We start from the raw sequence: 21650 nt of genomic DNA, 5'->3' as shown, positions 1-21650 counted from the left end.
TATTAAATATTAAAGCTGTATTCTTTCTCCAAACCTATGATAAATAAGTTACTTGAAGAGGAAAGCAATGCAAACACATTAGATTCAGTTACGTTAGAATGTAAACAGGGAAACGAGGAATCAAAACATTTTTCTGGTGCTATTCTTGTAAAAATAATTTTGTAGGGTGATAGTTTGTCATTTGCTTGTCGTAATTTGGAAAATATAGATTCTTATCTCTACTTTTTCATATTTAGCTAATGTTGTACTGGATGTAATTATAAATTTATTTGTAAAGAAATTGCTCTTAGTATAAATGAGTGCTTCATTGTCACAAAAGATATTAGAAAGCTAACTGTGTATACAAATTTGTTCTTAAATACATTTTATGTATTATTTTTAAATAAGTTTTGGAATTTGCCAACAAGTTTTGTAAACTTCGTTAGGCCATTCTGCTGTTAAGTTATTAAGAAAATGGATTTGAGTATTAAATTTTTACTGGTAAAACATCCTTATCATTTAATTATAAATTTAACAGTTCAAACAAAATTTGGTTGTTTGTTCAAATCGTTAGTTTTTGTTGAACAATAAACATCTTTTGGACAACGTTGCGTTTGATAGTATTGTATTAAAACATTTTTATCCTGTTGTCTAAAATACTACAAACAAATCTACACTGTAGTTTTAGATAACTACTTGTGGTTAAGAATAGCCCTTTGACATCCCATGATGTTCAGAGATGTTTTGATAGCATAATTGTACACAGCACAATGTTATCAAGCTTTCTTTGATTCTTTGATGTTTATATCGAGACAAACTGGCATATTATCATTACTATGAGGAAACCTAAAGATACAATTTTTTGCTAAACAACTGTAGTTGGCATGGCTTCCTCAAATGCAGGATGCGATTGGAAATTAGGACATCGTGTTGTATATTTTAATTTTGATGCAGAGAAAATAAAATATACTCAGCAGATTTCGACGAAGAAAATAGATCCGATAAAAACTAGTATGCTCTGTTATTGAGTGACATTTTATGAAAAAGATCTATAAACGATATGATGTCAAATGTTTTTATTTTATTTTGTATGAAATAGTTATTTATGTAACTACTGCATAAAGTGGCACTTTGCGCTCGCGTTACACAATATATTTTCCCTACAGTTGTCATAAAGCATATAAATATTCAAACACTAAACAACACGTTTTAGGTTGCGTTGAACCAAAATATAATGTTAACACAAAACAACATGTTAAGCCGTAGTATCAATACTCAAAGGCGGTGAAACGCTGCACCAGCTGATCGTATAGTATCTTTAAGTGTTGCCAACTTATTTACAAGCGTACACGTATTACTTGCCTTATAAAAGCACACTGTTTTGTGTTTTTTGGTTGGAATACTGGAGTGCGGCAAAGTAAAATGAGTGCGGTAAAGTAAAATGGCAAAAGTAATGCATCAGTTAGCTACTTTGCGTGCTATAATCTGTACAAAAAAGCCTGCTTTGTCAGGTGACACTAGAAAATATACATGTTTACCCACACATATGTTTGGAAACAGTTTGAAATTGTGTGAAGAAAAGGATATTATTTTAAATTTGCGATTCTGGATATTAATTTTTGGTGTTATTAATAAAACATTATAAATAAATAGCAAATACAAAAACTTTTGAGATATATTACCGATCCAGGTGATGTTAACACATTTTTACCCAGGAAGGATGATTTGCATTTCAAGGAACTAGGTTAGCTGCTAGATAATGCAAAGTTGTCTAAGCGGATCAATAGAAGCAGGACTTTATCGTTTCCCTGTTTCATAAGAATATTTCTCTAGCCTGTGATGTGGTTTAGAAATTTATTTTAAAACAGGAAATAGTATATAAATTGAATATCTTATACTATTTTTAATGTATGATATACATGATTTTTATGGACGAATTTTAAATTTAAACACTTACTTGGTTTTGTCACCTAAGAATTTGTTTAAACTACTGTACCATGCCGCTGTATGCATTATTGTAGATAAGTCCAATTTGCATGGAGTTTTATTTTAGAAACACTATGCAACAAAGTTATTATGCAATAATTTATGCAGTTATTTATGCAAACAAAATTTATACAAAAAAATTATACAAAATTTACGCAAACAAGTTTATGGTACTAAATCACAGCTAACTTGTATTTGTTGTTAGTTTGGATATAATAATAAACAACTTTTATTATTTACCTGGGAAATTTGTATGAGGTTAAATGTTGAATCTTTAAAAGGAAAACCTAACCAAGCAAAAACTATATTCTGGTCTTGTAAATTTGTATAACCCATTATATCAATTGTTGTTGGAATGTTCAGTATTTTAGGCCTACACCATGAGTTTACAAGTGTAAATTTCATTTTTGATTCGGATTGGAGGACAAATGTATGATTGTTTGTTTTGTTTCAGGAATTGGAGTTAAGAATTGAAACTCAGAAGCAAACTTTACAAGCAAGAGATGAAAGTATAAAGAAACTTTTAGAAATGCTACAGAGTAAAGGAGTCGGTAAGTTAGCTAATAGCTGTTACTACTTTCCTTTGACATAAATACTTTTTCAATTTGATTTAAGATAAATGGAATTTTTTATTTAATAAAATAAAAATAGTTATCGATAAGACTTTGGGGAAGTCAATAGGGTTAAACTCTACTTTCCAGCTTAATAAACTCTGAAAATATTTTTTTGCTACAAAACTGAAACTTTTGAAATTTTGTAAATTTTTTTAAAAGAAAAAGTATTTTAGGTTTACCAATATATAATATTCACTCTTGGGCTTTATAACAAAATGTTATGTTTGCTAAAATTATTAAAATCAGCTTAATTTTTTAAATAATTTTCCTATTACTTTTAAAACTTGTTACAAAGAAAACAAATTAGGTACCTAACTATATGAAACAACTACATATGAAGCAAATTTATCTGAAATATTAAATTTATATGATAGAACTTGTTATTGATCCATTTCTATTGGTTATTTTTTTTCAACAAAAAATCAACATTGTATTCAGATACCCTAATAACTATTTTATATAGTCACAAACTAAATAATACCTAGTATATATGAATATCTGACAGTAATTAACAGAGTTAAGCTTGAAGTGCATATTTTAAATCGTGATATGTATAATCATATGTTATTACAGATGTATTCTTACACTTCTAATTAATTTTGAAATAAGGATTCAAGCTGTTTGCAAACATGAAAAATACAAAAAAATATTTATTTTGAAAAAGTGGATATGAAAATAATATCTGTGGAGTAATATAATATCAAAATATTTTTTTAATGATGACATTGGTGAATGATTTTCCAAAAAATCACTCAATGTTTTGTTCATACAACTTTTCAAATAGCCTATTTATTTTTTTTTTTAAATAAATAAATAAATCAAATAACTTACCCCCTTTAGTTATATACTAATACCTCACAGCTAAACAAATTGTATTATTGATAGGAAACTTTTTGGTAACATTTTCTTATAATTTTCCGAGGTTTTCCGATTTGTCTTTGTCTTACTCTTAGGATACATTTTTTTGCCAGATAAAGTACTGATACATACTCAGTACACTATTCTCAGGGTTATTATACATTATAAGTACATACAGCAAAAATAAAATAAATTTATAATTAAAGATGCATCTATGAAATATTACTTATCTTTCATCCAATCATCCATTTTCATACATGTAGTACATAATGTTCTGAGGTGCGATATAGTTACCGGAATAAGATATATCGCCAAGACTTAAATGTAAAAATATTGGAATAATATCAGTTGTTCTTAGTTGTTATATTAGAATATTAAAATTTAACGTTTATGACACACCATCCATTTCAGTTAATTATACCAGTATTTCAAAGTCAAATTGTTTACATATCTTAATGATGTTTTGAAACATTCTTTTACCCAATGAGAACACAACTCCTATGAATTATGAAGTCATTTCTTCACGTGTGAGATTAAAAATTCATGATGAGAACTTTATGGACCTATTGCACAGAAAATAATTCGCTAGTTTTATGTTCTATCACAGAAACAGTGGTTTTAGAGTTCATCAACTTTTCAGAAAGTTACTGTTTTGATCCTGAGAGAAGTCTCTTGATTTTTCATTATATAAACCTGCACCTAGCTGCCATTGATTATTAGTCAATTGGTTGATAATGAGTTTGACTTGAGCTTGAGGATCAGATGGTCTTAGTAATTAAAACCCTACAAAAGTCATCTTAACCGTCCCACACTCAAAGCTTTTCTTATTTTGGGTTTGGATGAATCTGATTTGTTGTACCTCCTCCTGACATAACTCATCCAAACACTTAAGGAGCATAATCATGAATGGTCCTTACATCTTCTGTCTTTTTGAATGCATAAATTCATGCATACTGTCTATAACATTAAGTAATTAATTACATTAACATTAATTAATAAGTCTTACATTTTGTCTCATAACATGTAAACATTAACTCATCTTTATAGTATTACTTTCTGTCTCATAAAGCATAAACAAACATTAACTCATATTTAGTCTTACATTCTGTCTCATAACACAGAAACACAAACTCATCTTTAGTTTTATATTATGTGTCATTACCTATAAACTCATATGCAGTCTTACATTCTGTCTCATAACACATAAACATAAAATTATCTTTAGTCTTAAATTCTGTCTCATTACATAAACTAATGTGCACCTTAGATTCTGTCTCATAACATATAAACATAAATTATCTTTAGTCTTGAATTCTGTCTCATAACATAAACTAATAAGCAGGTTACATTCTGTAACATACGATATAACATATACATGCATAACATATAAGCATAAATTCATCTTTAGTCTCATGATTGTCCATTGGATACAGAAGTAGACATCCCAGTATGGACCAGATGTCGCCAACTTTTTATTAAAAAAGAGCGTAGAGCCCAGTTCTGTGAGCCAGTCACAGAATGCACTATAGTGTAAAAATTCTATTTCCTACTCTATTTTCTGTTACTGACTAAATTGATGGGTCATATCAGTTGCTATAGCCCACAATAAGTCATTTGATTGACATAGTAAAAAAAATATTGTATTTGGCAGAAATTAGTAATTTAGATCAGCACAATCTGTCGGTGGCTCACATCAACTACGACAAATTTGAATTGATAACTGCTGACAAATTTAACATGGGGATGGAAAGTCTAGTTGTATCATGAGTCAAAGGTCTTAAATTTTGCCTCATAACATGTAAACTCATATGCAGCCTTACATTCTGTCTCTTAGCACATAAACTTATCTTCAGTCTTAAATTCTGTCTCATACCATATAAACTCAAGTGCCTTACATTCTGTCTCTAAACATAACTCATCTTTAGTCATCATCATTTTACCACCATTACACACAAACATAAACTTATCATTACTTTTACATTTTGTCTAATAACATACAGGGTGAGTTTTAATTGTCCCCCCCCCCAACTTTTTTCTACATTTTTTCAAATATCAATCCCAGACCACTTCCAAACATTGTTGGATAGTAAGTACTTCATTTTGACAAGGTGGTCATTTCCGGCCGCCTTCTTGGATCCGCCATATTGGATGTAAATTTTTTTTTTCAAATGTAAAGGTGGGGTTGTGACCCATTATTTCGAATTAACTTTTTACCCTGATTACAATGCCGAAAACAGTTTTTAAAAATCTTGATTCATTCTAAAGTTATGAGGGCTTTTTACAACTTTATTTTTAGCCCATTTCAACATTGTGCATTTACAAACTAAGACCATAATCTCAAAATAGTCCTAGATAAAGATAAGTATACACTACCAGTAATTGTCGACCTATTTTTACTTGGTTATGACTGATGTATTTTTTTCGGCCGCCATCTTGGACCCACCAGTTTGAAATGTGATAAATTATTTTAAATATGAAGGGGGTGTTGTGACCCATCATTTCGAACTACTTTTTTAAGTTGAACTTAATTCCATGATCCGTTTTTCATTTTCATTTTTTGATTTTGAAATATTGATATTTTTAACAGAAAAATTGCAATATTTCATAAATAAAACTTGATAACAAAAAATGGATTGCGGCATTGAGTTTAGCTTAAAAAAGTAGTTCAAAATGATGGGTCACAACACCACCTTCATATTTAAAATAATTTATCACATTTCAAAATGGTGGATCCGAAAAAAATACATCAGTCATAACCAAGTGAAAATAGGTTGACAATTACTGGTAGTGTATACTTATCTTTATCTAGCACTATTTTGAGATTATGGTCTTAGTTTGTAAATGCACACTGTTAAAATGGGCTAAAAATAAAGTTTTAAAAAGCCCTCATAACTTTAGAATGAATCAAGATTTTTTTTAAACGGTTTTCGGCATTGTAATCAGGGTAAAAAGTTAATTCGAAATAATGGGTCCACAACCCCACCTTAACATTTGAAAAACAAATTTTGCATCCAATATGGCGGATCCAAGATGGCGGCGGGAAATGACCACCTTGTCAAAATGAAGTACTTACTATCCAACAATGTTTGGAAGTGGTCTGGGATTGATATTTGAAAAAATTTAGAAAAAAGTATGGGGGGGGGACAATTAAAACTCACCCTGTATAAACTATCTTTAGTCTTACATTCTTATCTCACAACACTCACCTTAATCTCATCTTTCATTAACATATATACTTATCTATAGCCTTATATTCCCTCACAGTTAACACATAACTCATATACAGTTTTCAATTCAGTCACATTTTAACACATGAACCCAACTACAGCCTTACATTCTGTATCATATAATACATAACCCATCTAGGGGCCTTGCATTCTGTATCATACAATACATAACTCATCTTGGGGCCTTACATTCTGTATCATATAATACGTAACTCATCTAGGGACCTTAAATTCTGTATAATATAATACACAACTCATCTAGGGGCCTTACATTCTGTATCATATAATACATAACTCATCTAGGGGCCTTACATTCTGTGTCATATAATACATAACTCATATAGGGGCCTTACATTCTGTATCATATAATACATAACTCATCGATGGGCCTTACATTCTGAATCACATAATACATAAGTCATCTAGGGGCCTTACATTCTGTATCATATAATACATAACTCATCTAGGGACCTTACATTCTGTATCATATAATACATAACTCATCTAGGGGCCTTGCGTTCTGTATCATATAATACATAACTCATCTAGGGGCCTTACATTCTGTATCATATAATACATAACTCATCTAGGGGCCTTGCGTTCTGTATCATATAATACATAACTCATCTAGGGACCTTACATTCTGTATCATATAATACATCACTCATCTAGGGGCCTTGCGTTCTGTATCATATAATACATAACTCATCTAGGGACCTTACATTCTGTATCATATAACATAACTCATCTAGGGGCCTTGCATTCTGTTTTAGGAAAAGAGGAGGAACGCCAAATGTTACATCAAATGCAAGCTTTGGCTCAGAAACAGGTGGTTAAACATTCACTAACAAACCGTTTTTTCATTGTTATTCCTTTTATCTATTTTGTTGTTTTTCGGAGTCCATTGCACCGTTTTTACAATTTGTAACACCCTAGTAATGCATCATAACTGCAAACCAATGCGAATGGAATGGACCACCTCCCAGTATAACTATTCACACGACAAACTGTAAGTTAAACACACGACACTCGCGCTTGCATGATTTACTCTCGCGCTTGCTAACAGTGAACGAAGCATGTGTAACGTAGATCGCGGGGAACATGAGCAACTTACAGGTGAATTCTTGTTCTGGGAACGAATCAGTTGTGCTAGTCCCCCGCTGATTATATGGATGTTTGTAGGTGGTAAAATGGTAGAAGATGAACGAGTTAAGAAGGAGTTAGAAGCGAGACTAGTCGAGAGTGAAAACATGATACGCCACTATGAATCTGTTGTGAGGAATCGAGACCAGGAACTCAATATTACCAAACGAGTGAGTAAGCCGCAATTTGTAATGGGTGTCGCATGCGGTATATTGGGCTCCTGCTCGAGACCGAACATTTAACATTTCGGTGGCCGTAGACCGTTAACACTGACCTAGTTCGCTATCAGTACCATAACAAGCCACTTTAAAACAGAGTGTGCTTTGTAAACATTCAAACTCTTTTGTAGTTTACACTTCCAATAAATCCCACCACATTACAGTTTGCTTTATCGAGTTATTAATGGCTTGCTAAAACTGTTTAAAATATAATTTCATTTGTTTTGGTTCAATGTAAAGAATAAAAAATTCACCTAATGTAAAATAAACAAACGTTAGACATTTTATGGTTTGAACCTTACACTATTCTCTGAAGCATTTATAGTTTGATTGAATTACACCCCTTAGAAGTATATAAATTGTTTATTAGTTAAACTTTGAATTTGATTAAGTAAAGTAGGTAGATATTTAACATAATATCCAACAAATTGTATGGGTTTCTCTTTCTAGAGCAAAATCTTGAAAGCAGTGTAAGTATATAAAATCATAAAATAGCAAAACTAACTTTTACATTCATGTTTAAAATATTTTGCTTCATCAAGAAAATAGCTTTGGTTTCCTTTATGTACTTGAACCCTTGGCTAAAACATGGTAGATTTACTTTGTGTTTTTCTGATTACCAATTCAGGAATTAAAAGCGACAAACGAAACCCTTAGAGCCCTGCAGATGCAGTTAGAGAAAGCGTTCCAGAATCAAAATTCGGGTGGGCCGACAAACAGTACTTTGACGGCCATTTTGGAGACAAAAGACGCTCGGATCGCAACATTGGAGAAGGAAGTGAAGCTGTTGGAGCAGGAGTTGGATCGGATGAGGGAGCAGTTCGGAGCGCGAGACCTGTACCTCCCCTCTCCTCTGTTAGACTCCCTTCCCCCCCACTCTCAGCTGGGCTTTAAGCATCAAGTAAGCGGCAGCAACACTTAGTCACTTAGACCAACCCTGTGTCTGCAACTCTGCATCCGAGAACGGAACCATCAACTGTCACCGACCTCGTGCTTATACTGTTTAACGTGATTGAGCATGCATTCAGTTTATGCACCTTTTCAACTTTTCAATCTTTCCAAAATCCTTCAGGTAGGATTCCACGGTCAATTGCACACTTGGAGGTTGGCTGTCGGCTATGTAAAACCAGATTTCAAAAGCACTCAGCTTTCCGTGAGCAAAGTTCAACCTTTTGCAGAAATGTTTTTGCCAAGACAAAATTACTTTTTTGACTTGTTCAAAAAGTTACATTGATATAGATACATTTAATGTGATCTGAAACATTTATTTAGGGCAACTATTTCCTACTGAAAAAAAATTTTTCTAATGTTATTGAAGTTGAATTTTCAATATTCCTGCATTGCAAAAGAATTAACATGTTCAATTGTTTGACAAACCAAATAAATAAGACCTTAAAGATGTGACTCTGAAATCTTACCTGGGATAACTTTGTACACCAAGAAATAAATTCTTTTTAGGAAAGTGGTAAATATTCAGATGCCAGCTTTTTTCACAGTCAAAACAGTTAAAGCACCTGCATCCTGTTTGCCTTAATTGTCAAACCTAACACTTGCTTCCGTTTCTTTTCGGCTTTCAGTGGTTCGTGTGGAAAAAGACATTTTACCACCTCAGGCATCCAATTTAACCTTTTGTCTTTCTTCGTTTACTGTGATTGCTTTAGCATGACTCCTCCGTCAGGTTTGAATATTTTCGTATTGGTTTGCAGTTATGTCTAAGAAAGTAGATAGTGCATGGTTTTGATCACCTGTGCTTGAGCATTGTAAACATTTTATTAAATGTGTTCGATTCAGAATGTGTGATGCAATTAGTTAGATTTTCCTCACTGGGAAAAGTATATAAAACTTGATTAGATTTAATTTAAATTGTTTAGGACGCAATACCATTTATTTTACTGATGTGCCCTGAAGGGCAAAGTATGCTTTTATAAATTAGTAGATACATTTTCTTTATGGCGGATAATTAGTTGAGGAAATTATATTCAAGAGTATATAGTATATTAGTTCCCAAACTTTATTCATATAAATACAATAATACTATAGTCATCAATATTCAGAATCCGTGGCAAAATTAAAGAAATATCATGACCAATTTTACTTGGACTAATTAAAGAACTTTCCCTTTGTTTAATCAAGGCTTGCATTTCAGAAAGTATTCCCTAAGCATGACTCTTAGTAAGTAATTTAGATGTAGCGCCAAAAAAGTATCCTTTCCAACATAGGTAGGCTTAAAGTATTTTAGTAATTTTTAACAATTTTACTGGAGCTAAGCTTAAAACGTAGCATGAGCGTAGACAGCTTTGAAATTTTATTGGTAGATTGCGGGGAATCTTGTAAAAGTAGAGTGATTGCTAGCAGGTTTGAATAATTTTCCAGTTGGACGAGTTCCGAGCGGAGATCCAGAGGCGAGACCAGGAGATTCTAGCGATGAGTGCGAAAATGAAGACCCTTGAGGAGCAACATCAGGACTATCAGAGACACATCGCTGTGCTGAAGGAATCCTTGTGTGCGAAGGAGGAGCATTACAACATGCTTCAGGCTGACGTGAGTATTGCAAATTGCCAAGTGAAATAAAATTAAACGCTATTCAATGTGAAAAGAACTTTCCACTTTACCGATAGTTTATGTCATCTTAATGCCATAGCTTACAAATATTTGTCAAATCAATTTTACTTAATTGAAAAGTTGGCTTATTTCATATTAGTAATATTTTATCCTTGTGATAATTTACACTATTGGTGGCTCGATTTGACTACATCCATTTTGATTGTACTACTACAGCAATAGCTTTAACACATAGGGATGGAGTCTAGTGCTATCAATAGTCAACGGTTGCACTTTTAAAATCAACATCAGAGTACAATTTTATGTAGGTTGAAAACAACTTACATTTTATTTAAACTGAAACGTTTGTACTTATTGCTTTGAGCATTTGTAATTTTAAGCAAAAACAACTGAATTGCTAAGTAATATCTTTGAGTAATTTACAGGATAGTGGTGGTGTTAGTACTGTAGATTTCAGAACACTGTACAATGTTGTAAGATTTGCAAATACAGTAGTGTTCCCCCACTAATCAGGATTTTATAAAAGTATCCCTTTTCTTTGATGTGCTCTCACAAAGGATTGAACACGTGCACGGTAAATGAGGTGGACAAACCTTGGGTTGAAAGAGGGTGCTATTCTAATTTTTTTTTTTTTTTAAGTGTAAAGGCTGTCGCTGAACAAGGCAATCTTGAATTCTAAATAAGTGTGAATCTGTATCTTATCACAATTTGCAAATAATTTAGTCATTTAAATGTAAAAAAAGGCAGAAAAAAAACTTGCAAAGTATTCATAACAAAGTTTTGCATAATTTGGATGGATAAATAAGTGTTTAAAACATAATCAAAACCTCATTGTAATTTTTAGGTTGAAGAACTTCGCCAAAGGTTAGAAGAAAAAAATCGGCATATCGAAAAAAAGACTCAGCAAGCAATGCAAGCAACCCAAGATCGCAACCGATTGAACAGCGAGTTGAGTGAAATTAAGGACCACATGGACATAAAGGATCGGAAAATAAACGTTCTGCAAAGAAAGGTAGGTCCGTTTAACACTAACCACATTTTTTTTACACAGGAAGGAGTGTTAATGAGTACAGAGAAAACGTCAACAGTTTAAGTCTTGTTTTATGTAGGCTACTGTTACTCCTCAAAACTGCAATGAGATTGATTTTTAGTTTTTCTTTTTCTCACATTTTAACTTTTGACTTGAGAATTTTGAAGGTTTGAATCCAAGTCCGCTGCCATAGATAATTTTTCCAAAACCAAAATCAAAATTTTAATAGAAGACTTGTGTGAGGGTTTCCGTACTGGAAAATGTATGACTACGCCACTGGCCTCAACTAAGTTATATTAACCTTACAACCAGCTGATCATACTCAGTATAATAAAGATGTCAAAAAAGCCAACACACCCATTCTAACACTTTTGCATTCATCATATTTAGATAAATATTAAATTTGAATGGGTCCGAAAAAGTTAGTACAAGACAATCAAGAGTTATACTACCTACTAATTTTGCCTTTAAGGCATATATTCTCTTGATAGTTTTTCTCTGTTTGTTATCACTTTTTATTTTTATTGAATATCTGGACCTCTATAGACTTATAACTGCAAAGAATGCTCTGGGGAGGATATTTACAATTGATTTTTAACAACACTAAATATGCATTTGAGAATATTTTAACATTGGCTTTGATTACTAATTTTGAACTAATGATTGAAAAATCTTCATTGACATTAGGCCCCGGCCACACGAGGCGAATTTAAGCCTCGCGAAGTGCCTGGCCACACGGGGCGGATGAACCGCTTCCTGTTGGGTTTTCCCAGTATCAGTACTCTATTAAAACATAGTTCGGTTCACTCTTTTTAGTCATGGGTGAAACACTTAAATGTTAGTTTGTACATTAAAATCGTGTGGTGATCTGGAACGTTAACATAAATCATTGGGTCCATCCCTTCATAACGGAAAAACAATTTTTTGTGTTCCAAACCTTTTACGAGCACATGTGAAACCATAGTTCGGAGTTCATATGTATCAAACATTGTTTGAACACCACACAACCGGTAAAAAATACACAAAACAAACTCAAAAACCACTGGAAATGTCCGAAGAATATCTCCAATAAGCGCGGCTGCCACGCGGTCGAACCGTATCGTGTGGCCACTCTCATAAGACTACATGTGTCATCCCCTCCAACGCGGCTTAACTTCGCGCGGTCGGGGGACGACATGTTGCGGCTCAACCGCACATGCGGCTAAACTTCGCCTCGTGTGGCCACTCTCATTTGATTCAATGTGTTGTCGAAGCCCTTAACTTCGCGCGGCTTAACTTCGCGCGGTTAAACCGCCTCGTGTGGCCGGGGCCTTAAGTACAACTTGGCAGAATGCATGCGATTAAGTTAAACATCATGCATGGTACTTACTTTTGAAATACACAATTTAGCAACAAAATAGGGTATTTAATCCAATAAACTCTTCTAGCGATATTATTTTGATTATTATTTGAAGTAACCCTGAGTGAGGTTAGACTAAGTTCATTAGACTAGGAATGTGTAATTTAGAAAGTTATTCCCTACTTTTTATTTACCCGCATTATGTTATTTTTTAAGTTTATAAGTTGCGTTGTGTTATTTGAAATAAATGTCTTGGTTATTTTGCCATTTTCATTTCCTCTCTCTTATTTTCTTAATCTCCAACACAATTTTAAGTTTTGTACTGAGTTTTATTTGAATAATTTATATTTTTGATAGTGTCATACAACTAGTTTCATTTATTTGCTGTAGACTATGTAGGATACCAAGTTTTGTTACGTTCTTGTTATAATTTTGTATATTGTTTTGTATGTTGTTTTATATTTTGTTGTTTTTGTCACCATTTTACTGTATGTAAAATAAACATATTTTTGTTCAATAATAGTTTTGTTCTTTCCCCTTTTAGTTTCAACACTTCCATAGAACCATTGTTAAGTTGTTAGTTTATAATCTTTGCTTTTTTATGAAAATACAATATTATTTTTTGATTGTTTTTTTTATTTTTTGTACCTGTGCCATAATTATTCAACCTTTAATATTAAATATTTCCTACTCGGTTTCTTTTCTTTTGGTGAAGTACGGTACCTACCCTCAATGATTTTCAACCTATGTATTTTCAAACTGTATGCACTTGTCCTTCAATGCCAGATTTTATGTTTGGCTGTAGATCGAGAACTTAGAAGATCTATTGAAAGAGAAAGACAACCAAGTGGATATGGCAAGAGCAAGACTTACAGCAATGCAGGCGCATCACTGCTCTAGCGAGGGAGCCTTGTCGAGCCTGGAAGAAGCGATCGGTGACAAAGAGAAACAGATGAACCAGCTGAGAGAACAACGAGACCGAGCAGAGCAAGAAAGACAAGAAGAGAGAGAACTGCACGAGCGAGAGATCGCCGAGTACAAATTAAAACTACATGCCTTAGAGAGTGAAGTTGAAAAACTGAACGCTCGCTTAGAAAGAGCTCAAGCGGAGAAAGACCGATTAGAAGCGAGACTAGAAAGTTCACAGTCGGAGCTCGGCAAGTCTAAAGCGGAATTGGACAAAGCGACAAGCGAAGTAGGCCGAAGTGGGGCTGACTGGGAAGCGGCCAAACAGAGATTAGCAAGATTGGAGCTGGAAAACGAAAGACTGAAACACGATTTGGAACGGTCTCAAACAACTTTTGGCCGCAGCACGTTGACGACGAGTCAAGAACTCGATAGGTATCAGGAGAGAGCTGACAAGGCTCAAGCTGAATTGAGAAGGGCTCAGGCTGAGTTGAGAGTTACTCAGGCGGACGCTGAGCGAGCAAGAGGCGAGGCGGCGTCGTTGCAGGAGAAGGTGGAAAAGTCTCAAGGCGAAATATACAGACTGAAGGCAAAACTGGAGAACGCTCAGGGCGAACAAGACAGTCTGAGGGAGGAGTACGACCGAGCACAGTCTGCCATCAGTCGGATGCATGTGGAGAGAGACAAAGCCACCTCGGAGCTTGAGAAGGCGAGGGAGGAGTTGGAACGGACCCAGGCTACTCTTGGGAAGGCTCAATTGCAACAAGAGAAACTGCAGAACTTGCTGGACAAGGCTCAGGGAGAAGTTGACAAGCTGCAGGAGAGGCTGGACAAGTCTACAGGCGAGATCAGGCGGGTGAGTACATGCACTTGTACGTACAGTGATTTAGAATATTGGAATTGGTCGTGTTTAAGGTAACATAATCACAACTGCATTTTCTTAATTGGAACTTTTTCATAGTTAGACACAACTTAGGAAAGACACATTTATTGAAGACCCACCAAAGATAATCTATGGTTTAGCACATCTAATATAGAGGAACTTGCAGTTTTTAGGGTTTACAGGCTAGATGTAAAATATGTGTCAGAACTTATTTAAAAATTTTTATCAACCTTTATTTTAGGGAAAAGAAGGCTTACAGCCATACTAAGGTACCTTAATGGGAAAGTGTCCACATGAAATGGTATAACTTGTGTTGTTTTTATCCCAGCATCAAATAACACCAAGAATCACATTTCTTTGGGTCCACCTGAAAAAGAAATGAATTATGTTTTAGAACTTGTATTTAATGGTTAACTACTTTCATCAAAAAAGCTATAACCTACATCTTAACATAATTTTAAAATTTTTGTTTTTTATTTTTAGTCATAAACGTATTAAATAACCGTTGTTAGAAATATTTAAAACATTTTACACATATATATTTAAAATATTTTCTTAGAGGAACCCAAACAAAAAGTGAGTATAAGGATTGTTTAGTACTCTTCTATGGATAATAATAAATAGCATACTTTCACCAATCAATGCACTTTGTTAAATCTCCTTTTTCACCTCTCCAAATGCAGATGCAAGTTGAGAAAGAGAAGCAAAACTATGACTTTGAAAATATCCAATCTCAGCTGGATAAGGCCCTTGGTCAAGCTACTCGATTGCAGAAGGAGAAGGAAACGGTTCAACTGGAAGCAGACCGGTTGCGAGACAAGTTTGAGAAGACTCAGGTAAAACCTTTCAGGATTATTGACTAGCTGGTGTAACATAGAAAACAATTTGTTATACAAGCCCAAAAAAAAACATAGTATACAGTGTATATTTGTAATTTTTGTCTTTAAATTAACAAATTGGCTGTCATCATAGATTTACTGAATAGGGTAATCTAAAGAGACTGAAGTTCCGTTACGGTGAACCCTATAAACAATAGGCAAGTTAGTTATTGGTGACTCAAAAGATAAAATAGTGCGATTGGCTGGTCTCAAATTAACTATGTCTGGCTTTTCAGTTTGTCGAGATCCCATGCTATTATCCCCTCACAATATTACCATAAAATCAACCACGAGTTGCTGTCTATGATGTTTTCAATAGTCAATAATTTCAATAAATCTTCCATCATTAATTCAATTTTTATCTGAAATAAAAATAATAAATATGCGGTAAAAACTTGTAATAAAACATTTTAGAACTGCTAATTCAATTGTATATTTTAAAAGGCCATCTAATGCTCTATTAAATAGCATGACTGTATCCTTAAAGGTATTCCCAAAATGCTTTGAAGGTAGTTGACCTTGATTAAGGTAGATGTAAGTTTTTTATAAAACTGTAAACACATTTCCAGCTAATCAATTTACAAATAATAATTACCGTATAATACGTGGTTCTACATTGTACGGTGTTTAAAATATAAACTATACTAACTGTAACTATTCTTAATTTTTAAAACTATATAACTAATTTACTTTAACTACGTTTATTACTTTAAGCTCTTTTAATAAACTTGTTTGGAACATTTAGACAGATTAAAACTTGAGAAGATAATGGGAAGTTAAGTTTAAATGTTTCCTTTTTTGAATAATAGTTTTATTTCCAGGACGGGGAGGTCAAATCTTACCTGGTCGGTATTTTAACTTCATTAACCACAGCATTTTTATTTTTAAAGCAATTATTGATTGTTACATGTATATTTTGGAAAAATGTTCTGTATTATAATATTGAAATATTTGTCATTGTCAGCTAAATACATTCTTGTTTAGTTATTTGGAAATATTTTGCTTCAGTAGTCGAAAGAGAATTCCAGATCCAACAACTGGCTTTTCAATTTTGTTTATGGAATATTTAACTGGTAAATACAATTTTCCCAGAAGTACCTAAAAATAGTTTGGTTCTACTTTTTTTTTTTTTTTTTAAAAGGTAACCTAAAGTATTTATTTAAATTTTTGCAAGAGCTTCCTACATTCAATAAATGCACAAAACTGATGGAAAGTGTCGCATATAGGTGTCCATCCTAGTACGGTCCCTTATTGGCTGTAGGTTTTTGTTGTAGCATAAAACTAGATATTGAGCATAAGCTTTTACCCCCAACAACTATACATTCCGCAATTAATTAATGAACCATAACGTGAAATCAAGATTTGTACTACAAAACATGTACCGTAATGTTTTTCTCAACCACAAAAATGTAAGAGTGGTGCTCGTAAACTGTGGTTTGCAATGAACTCTCATAAGGACCAGACTAGTTAAAATCTAATAATTAACTGGCATTGAATAATATTTGACCATTAAGTCAGGATAGGAGTTTGTTGATGACCTTAATCTACAGACAACTCTCATAAACATTGTGGAATTTACAGTTTGAGTTTATTTAAACCCTGGATAAGGGTTCTACTTAAATTTTACTCGGTTACAATTAGGTACAAACATTTATAGTAATACCATTTGAGAAAGAACCAATCAGAAAAAAGTTCCCATGTCTTAAGCCAGATTTTCCTGGACGCGGAAGAAGAGCCCGGAGAGTGGAAAAGTTATTAACATGGCGTTCCGCTCCGCTTCTAGGAAAACAGTAAGATTAAATTACCTAAAACAAGAGGAATCCGCCCTCCCCGTTCCTCTCTCCGCGCTCCGATTCCGCACCTAGGAAAACCCAGCTTTATTCAGCAAAAACCGTCATAATTTTCTATGTAGCAGTCAAGATAATCGTTGGTTTTACCTTAAGAAAGATTGATTCTGTACCGAGATGCTATGTTTGTCATTGGGCTATTAATTCATGACGCTATCTAAAGCATCGATAAAGGTTGACGTTAGATAGTAGGTAACATGACTAGGGTCTGTACTGTTCACTTATAAAAACATTTAACCAGCCAACAAAATTAACTAACCGATAATGCTACAATAAATACTCGTAATACTGTCAACAAATAATTTAAAAATGCGATCTACAATCCTTTTCATTAGTTTTGTGTACTCAACACACATAAAATCTTACATACAGATTATTATATGTTCAATACAGTATTTCTGGAAGCTCTTTTTGCTTTATGAACCAGCTTTTGCATGGCAATAAAATGGCATTAGGAAACTTAAAATTTTATGCCATAGTTATATAATAGATGTAAGCTCTTTTTATTATGACAATGAACATATTTGCACCATTTTTACTTAATTTATGCAAAACAAACATCACCCGAACATATTTTACTCTGAATAACTCATTATTTTAGAGTTTTTACACAATGGGCATCCGTCTGAAACTATTATAAACTTAGTTATAGTATGGAATTTTGTTAGTATAATATGAGTATGCTCTGCCAGTAGGCATCGTATTGTATTGCTCAGTCACTGTTAGTCTATTGCTGTATTGATTGAATGTATTAATATTTCTTTGCAGCTAATAAGTGGATGGCAGGAAAAATAAATGCATTGATTTTGTTAAACTAGTTGTTTATCTTTCAATTTAAAACTTTGGATTTAGTTTGTTGATAGATACGTGGTCTTTTAAAATATGTACATGCACATAAAGTTTTCACACAAGTTTAACTAAAAAGAGATGGGAAACAAAATTTAACATTATTTTTTTAATACTATTATGAACAAACTCTACTCTAGCAAACTTTCAGAGGGCTGAAAAATATCAGTTACACCTGCAATAAACTTGTTGAAAAAAACCGGCAAAAGTCTATATAAGTTAAGACTTAAGTATGGATTTTGGAATCAGATTTTTGTAACATGACTTGGCTCTAAGCTGTTGTAAAAAATAAACCTAATTTTATTTTCATAAAAAAAATATTAATATGGAATTATTTATAAAGTATCTCGGACAATACAACTCAAGTGATAATCATTAGGGAATTGAGGCATGTAATACAATATAATTTGTTAGTACTTCAATAACTTATTTGTTGAGTGGTCTCTATATACAGTGAACTCTCCCTCGTATGTTTTGAACCCCTTGTCCAAACTAAAAAAGTCAGAACCAATAATGAAATACAGTAATAATAAAAAATAATATCTATTTTTCAAAATCACTTATTACATTTGCAACATCAACAAACTACAGTGTTATACCAAATGATGTATGATAGCAATACTTTTGTACAAAAACTGAACATTTTTAGACAAACCAACTGGTGGCTTTATGAGTGCTTGAAACAGAGATTTCCTTAAACGAATTGAGGTATGAACCAAACAGATTAGAAGAAGAGGAAGTCTAAAGTTTATCCTCTAAGCAAATTTTGGGTTCATGAACATTTTTTGTGTCCATGACGTTTCACAGTCATAATGCACAAAGCAGCCTCAGAACCAATCAGGCAGTAACAACTATACAATGCTTGTGTCTGGTGTGAGGATCGTTAAAAATTGACGTACATGTTTCAGCTCCTGACAGCTCGTCTGCAGAAAGAGCGAGATCAGTTTCAGGAAGAGTGTGAGAAGTTGTCAGAGAGGATGGAGCTGATGCAGAGTCAGCTGGCGAAGGCGCAAAGAGATCGAGAGAACATGCACACCGAGACGGAAGTGTTTAGGGAACGTTGGGAGAAGGCGCAGCAAAACCAGCAGAAACTACAGGTATAGGCTCTGCACCTGCTTTTAGCTCTTTGTGATACTTTTATGACCTGAAAGACTACTTTTAAGTTATCTTAATCAGTCTGATGACCAGCTTTTTGGTTGTTTGCACAGTGGCTCGGATAAATTTCACAGACATTATCCCTAGTGCTCACATTGTCAGTGGTATTGCCTAACAAAGACAATTTAACGCTATGAGGGCGATAAGCAATGGCCTGAAGTCACATTTTTCTTACAAAAAGAAGGTTGAGATGTCTGAAAATGGTGATATCTGTCGAGAAACTAAAATGATTCCGGTGAGAAGAATCCTCCATGATGCAAACCCAAGCAGCTGAGACAGCTGATGTTGGAAAAAATATTTACAGTTCACATCAATTAATGCGTACCTACAAAGGATTAATCAATAATGCGTACAAAGGGTTAAGACAAGATTGTCCTTCATCAGATGCAATGTAGAATTTCTTCTATTTTATTTAAATGCAATTTGACAAATTCATTTTTAAATTTAAACATACTCATAACTTTTTTAACCAGTCAAATGTTATTTTCTCTCACACACTTTATCATGGTGAAAAATCATTTATTTATTTATAATTCATTATAAATTATTAATACTATTATTATTTTAAATTATTATTTATTATTATCATTATTATTAATTTATTATTTATCATTTATTAATAACTAGCAGAGTACCCGTCCTTCGTACGGGGTTGGAATATAAGTATAAAATGCTTAGGCCTATTGCAGTTATACTCAAGCTTTGCGTTTGCAATAAGGGAGGACACAGTTTGATAAAATTTGCTTTTTTTAGTATTACACATCTACCATAGCCATAATGTTCTACCACTTCACCTAAACAATAGAGAAGAATAAATTATCAACAATTTGCAAAATATCACAAATTATTCATGAAATGAAAAACATAATCATAACTGTAAACAATACTACTTTGACAGTTCTCATTGCGAATCACAGTTTTTTGTTGCTACTTTAGTACAAATTAGCTATTTTCATAAATGCAAAAAAATATAGTGCTGCACCCTGTTGGTAAATCTTATAACTTTTTTATGCTTTTCCATATCATAGAACCAACTTTTTTAGTTGAAACAGCTGACTAAATTCTTTAATTCTCTTTTAATATGAATACTCATAAGGTTAACATGGGGAATTACAGAGCCACTGGGGCGGAGCCCGAAAGGATTTTTGAGATAAGAATATGCCTATATGTTAATCGGGAATGTAAGCTATCATTATGCAAAATTTCAGCCCAATCCGTCCAGTGGTTTATGCGTGATTGAACTTCAAACAAACAAACAAACAAACAAACAAACACACAAACTTTCACATTTATAATATTAGTAAGAAGTAAGATTTATCAGTAATCAAAATTGGAGTATACATCGTGATAATATATGAGTATACTCACAAACACACTAACTTTACGTTTTTTACCTGATAAAACTACCAGTAATTATACTATACTATATTTTAATTTAAATATTACCAATAAAAAATTAAATATAACAAATACCATATTATGAAAGTTGTAAATATTTTTCAGATGGAGAGGGATGATATAATAACTGAAGTTGATATTCTAAAAGAAAAGCTAGATAAATGCCAGACAATGCTTTCAAAGGCTTTAGAAGACAAAGAAACATCACACAAGGAGTTTGAACGTATGTTAGAGAAATATGACAGGTGAGTTTGTGACAGATTAAATACATTACAGAATAAAAATACAATGAAGTATGCAGATTTAGATACTGTAATTATTTGTTGTTATTAGTTTCAAATTAACAGTTTACTCTTTTTATTAGTAAAAGACAATATAAATTCAGGTGGTAAAGTTTTTCATTTATTCTTTTACTATGAAGTATCCTCGATTTTTACAAAGAATAAATTATGTGTTCATAAGATTTAATGAGGACAGTGACTAATACCATAGATAAAACATACTCCCTTAGTAGATTTCTCATCCTTATGGAACAGCTGAAGACAATTTTATTGTTAGTTCTGTACGGTTTATGTAGAGGTCGTGTTTTGTTTACAATTTGTTTCCTGTTATTACAGCCATTTAAAACCTCGTTTAACCAAATAATACGATCTAATCATAAACAATAACTTGTCCCCTAGTTATATAACCAAACAGTAAAGCACAAATCAAGAAAATAACCCTAAAATCATAGAAACAAAGTTTCGTCGACACTAGCGCCTTTGTGTCACGTACATGAACT

At 33.0% G+C, this 21650-nt stretch overlaps 1 protein-coding gene across 7 annotated transcripts in view; it reads left to right on the top strand.

Annotated features, from left to right (window-relative positions):
- LOC128996965 (ELKS/Rab6-interacting/CAST family member 1) overlaps positions 1–21650 on the top strand; it is a 142765-nt gene that overhangs the window by 105903 nt on the left and 15212 nt on the right. For 2 of the 7 annotated variants that reach the window (XM_054422520.1, XM_054422525.1), the window contains exons 3-11: positions 2420–2516; positions 7847–7977; positions 8654–8926; positions 10399–10566; positions 11432–11599; positions 13762–14718; positions 15429–15581; positions 19225–19413; positions 20975–21114. In XM_054422520.1, the coding sequence (XP_054278495.1) occupies positions 2420–2516; positions 7847–7977; positions 8654–8926; positions 10399–10566; positions 11432–11599; positions 13762–14718; positions 15429–15581; positions 19225–19413; positions 20975–21114 (2276 nt within the window). Of the gene's footprint in view, positions 1–2419; positions 2517–7437; positions 7494–7846; positions 7978–8653; positions 8927–10398; positions 10567–11431; positions 11600–13761; positions 14719–15428; positions 15582–19224; positions 19414–20974; positions 21115–21650 lie in introns of those variants that run through there. The other 5 variants (XM_054422522.1, XM_054422527.1, XM_054422526.1 and 2 more) reach the window with 4 other exon arrangements.

This window comes from Macrosteles quadrilineatus, unplaced genomic scaffold, assembly GCF_028750875.1.
Source record: "Macrosteles quadrilineatus isolate MER2022 unplaced genomic scaffold, UCM_ALF_1.0 Scaffold_6__1_contigs__length_79288215, whole genome shotgun sequence".
Classification (NCBI taxonomy): domain Eukaryota; kingdom Metazoa; phylum Arthropoda; class Insecta; order Hemiptera; family Cicadellidae; genus Macrosteles; species Macrosteles quadrilineatus.
The sequence above is the reverse complement of the archived record's forward strand: the minus strand, read 5'-3'. Positions and strand labels throughout refer to the sequence as shown.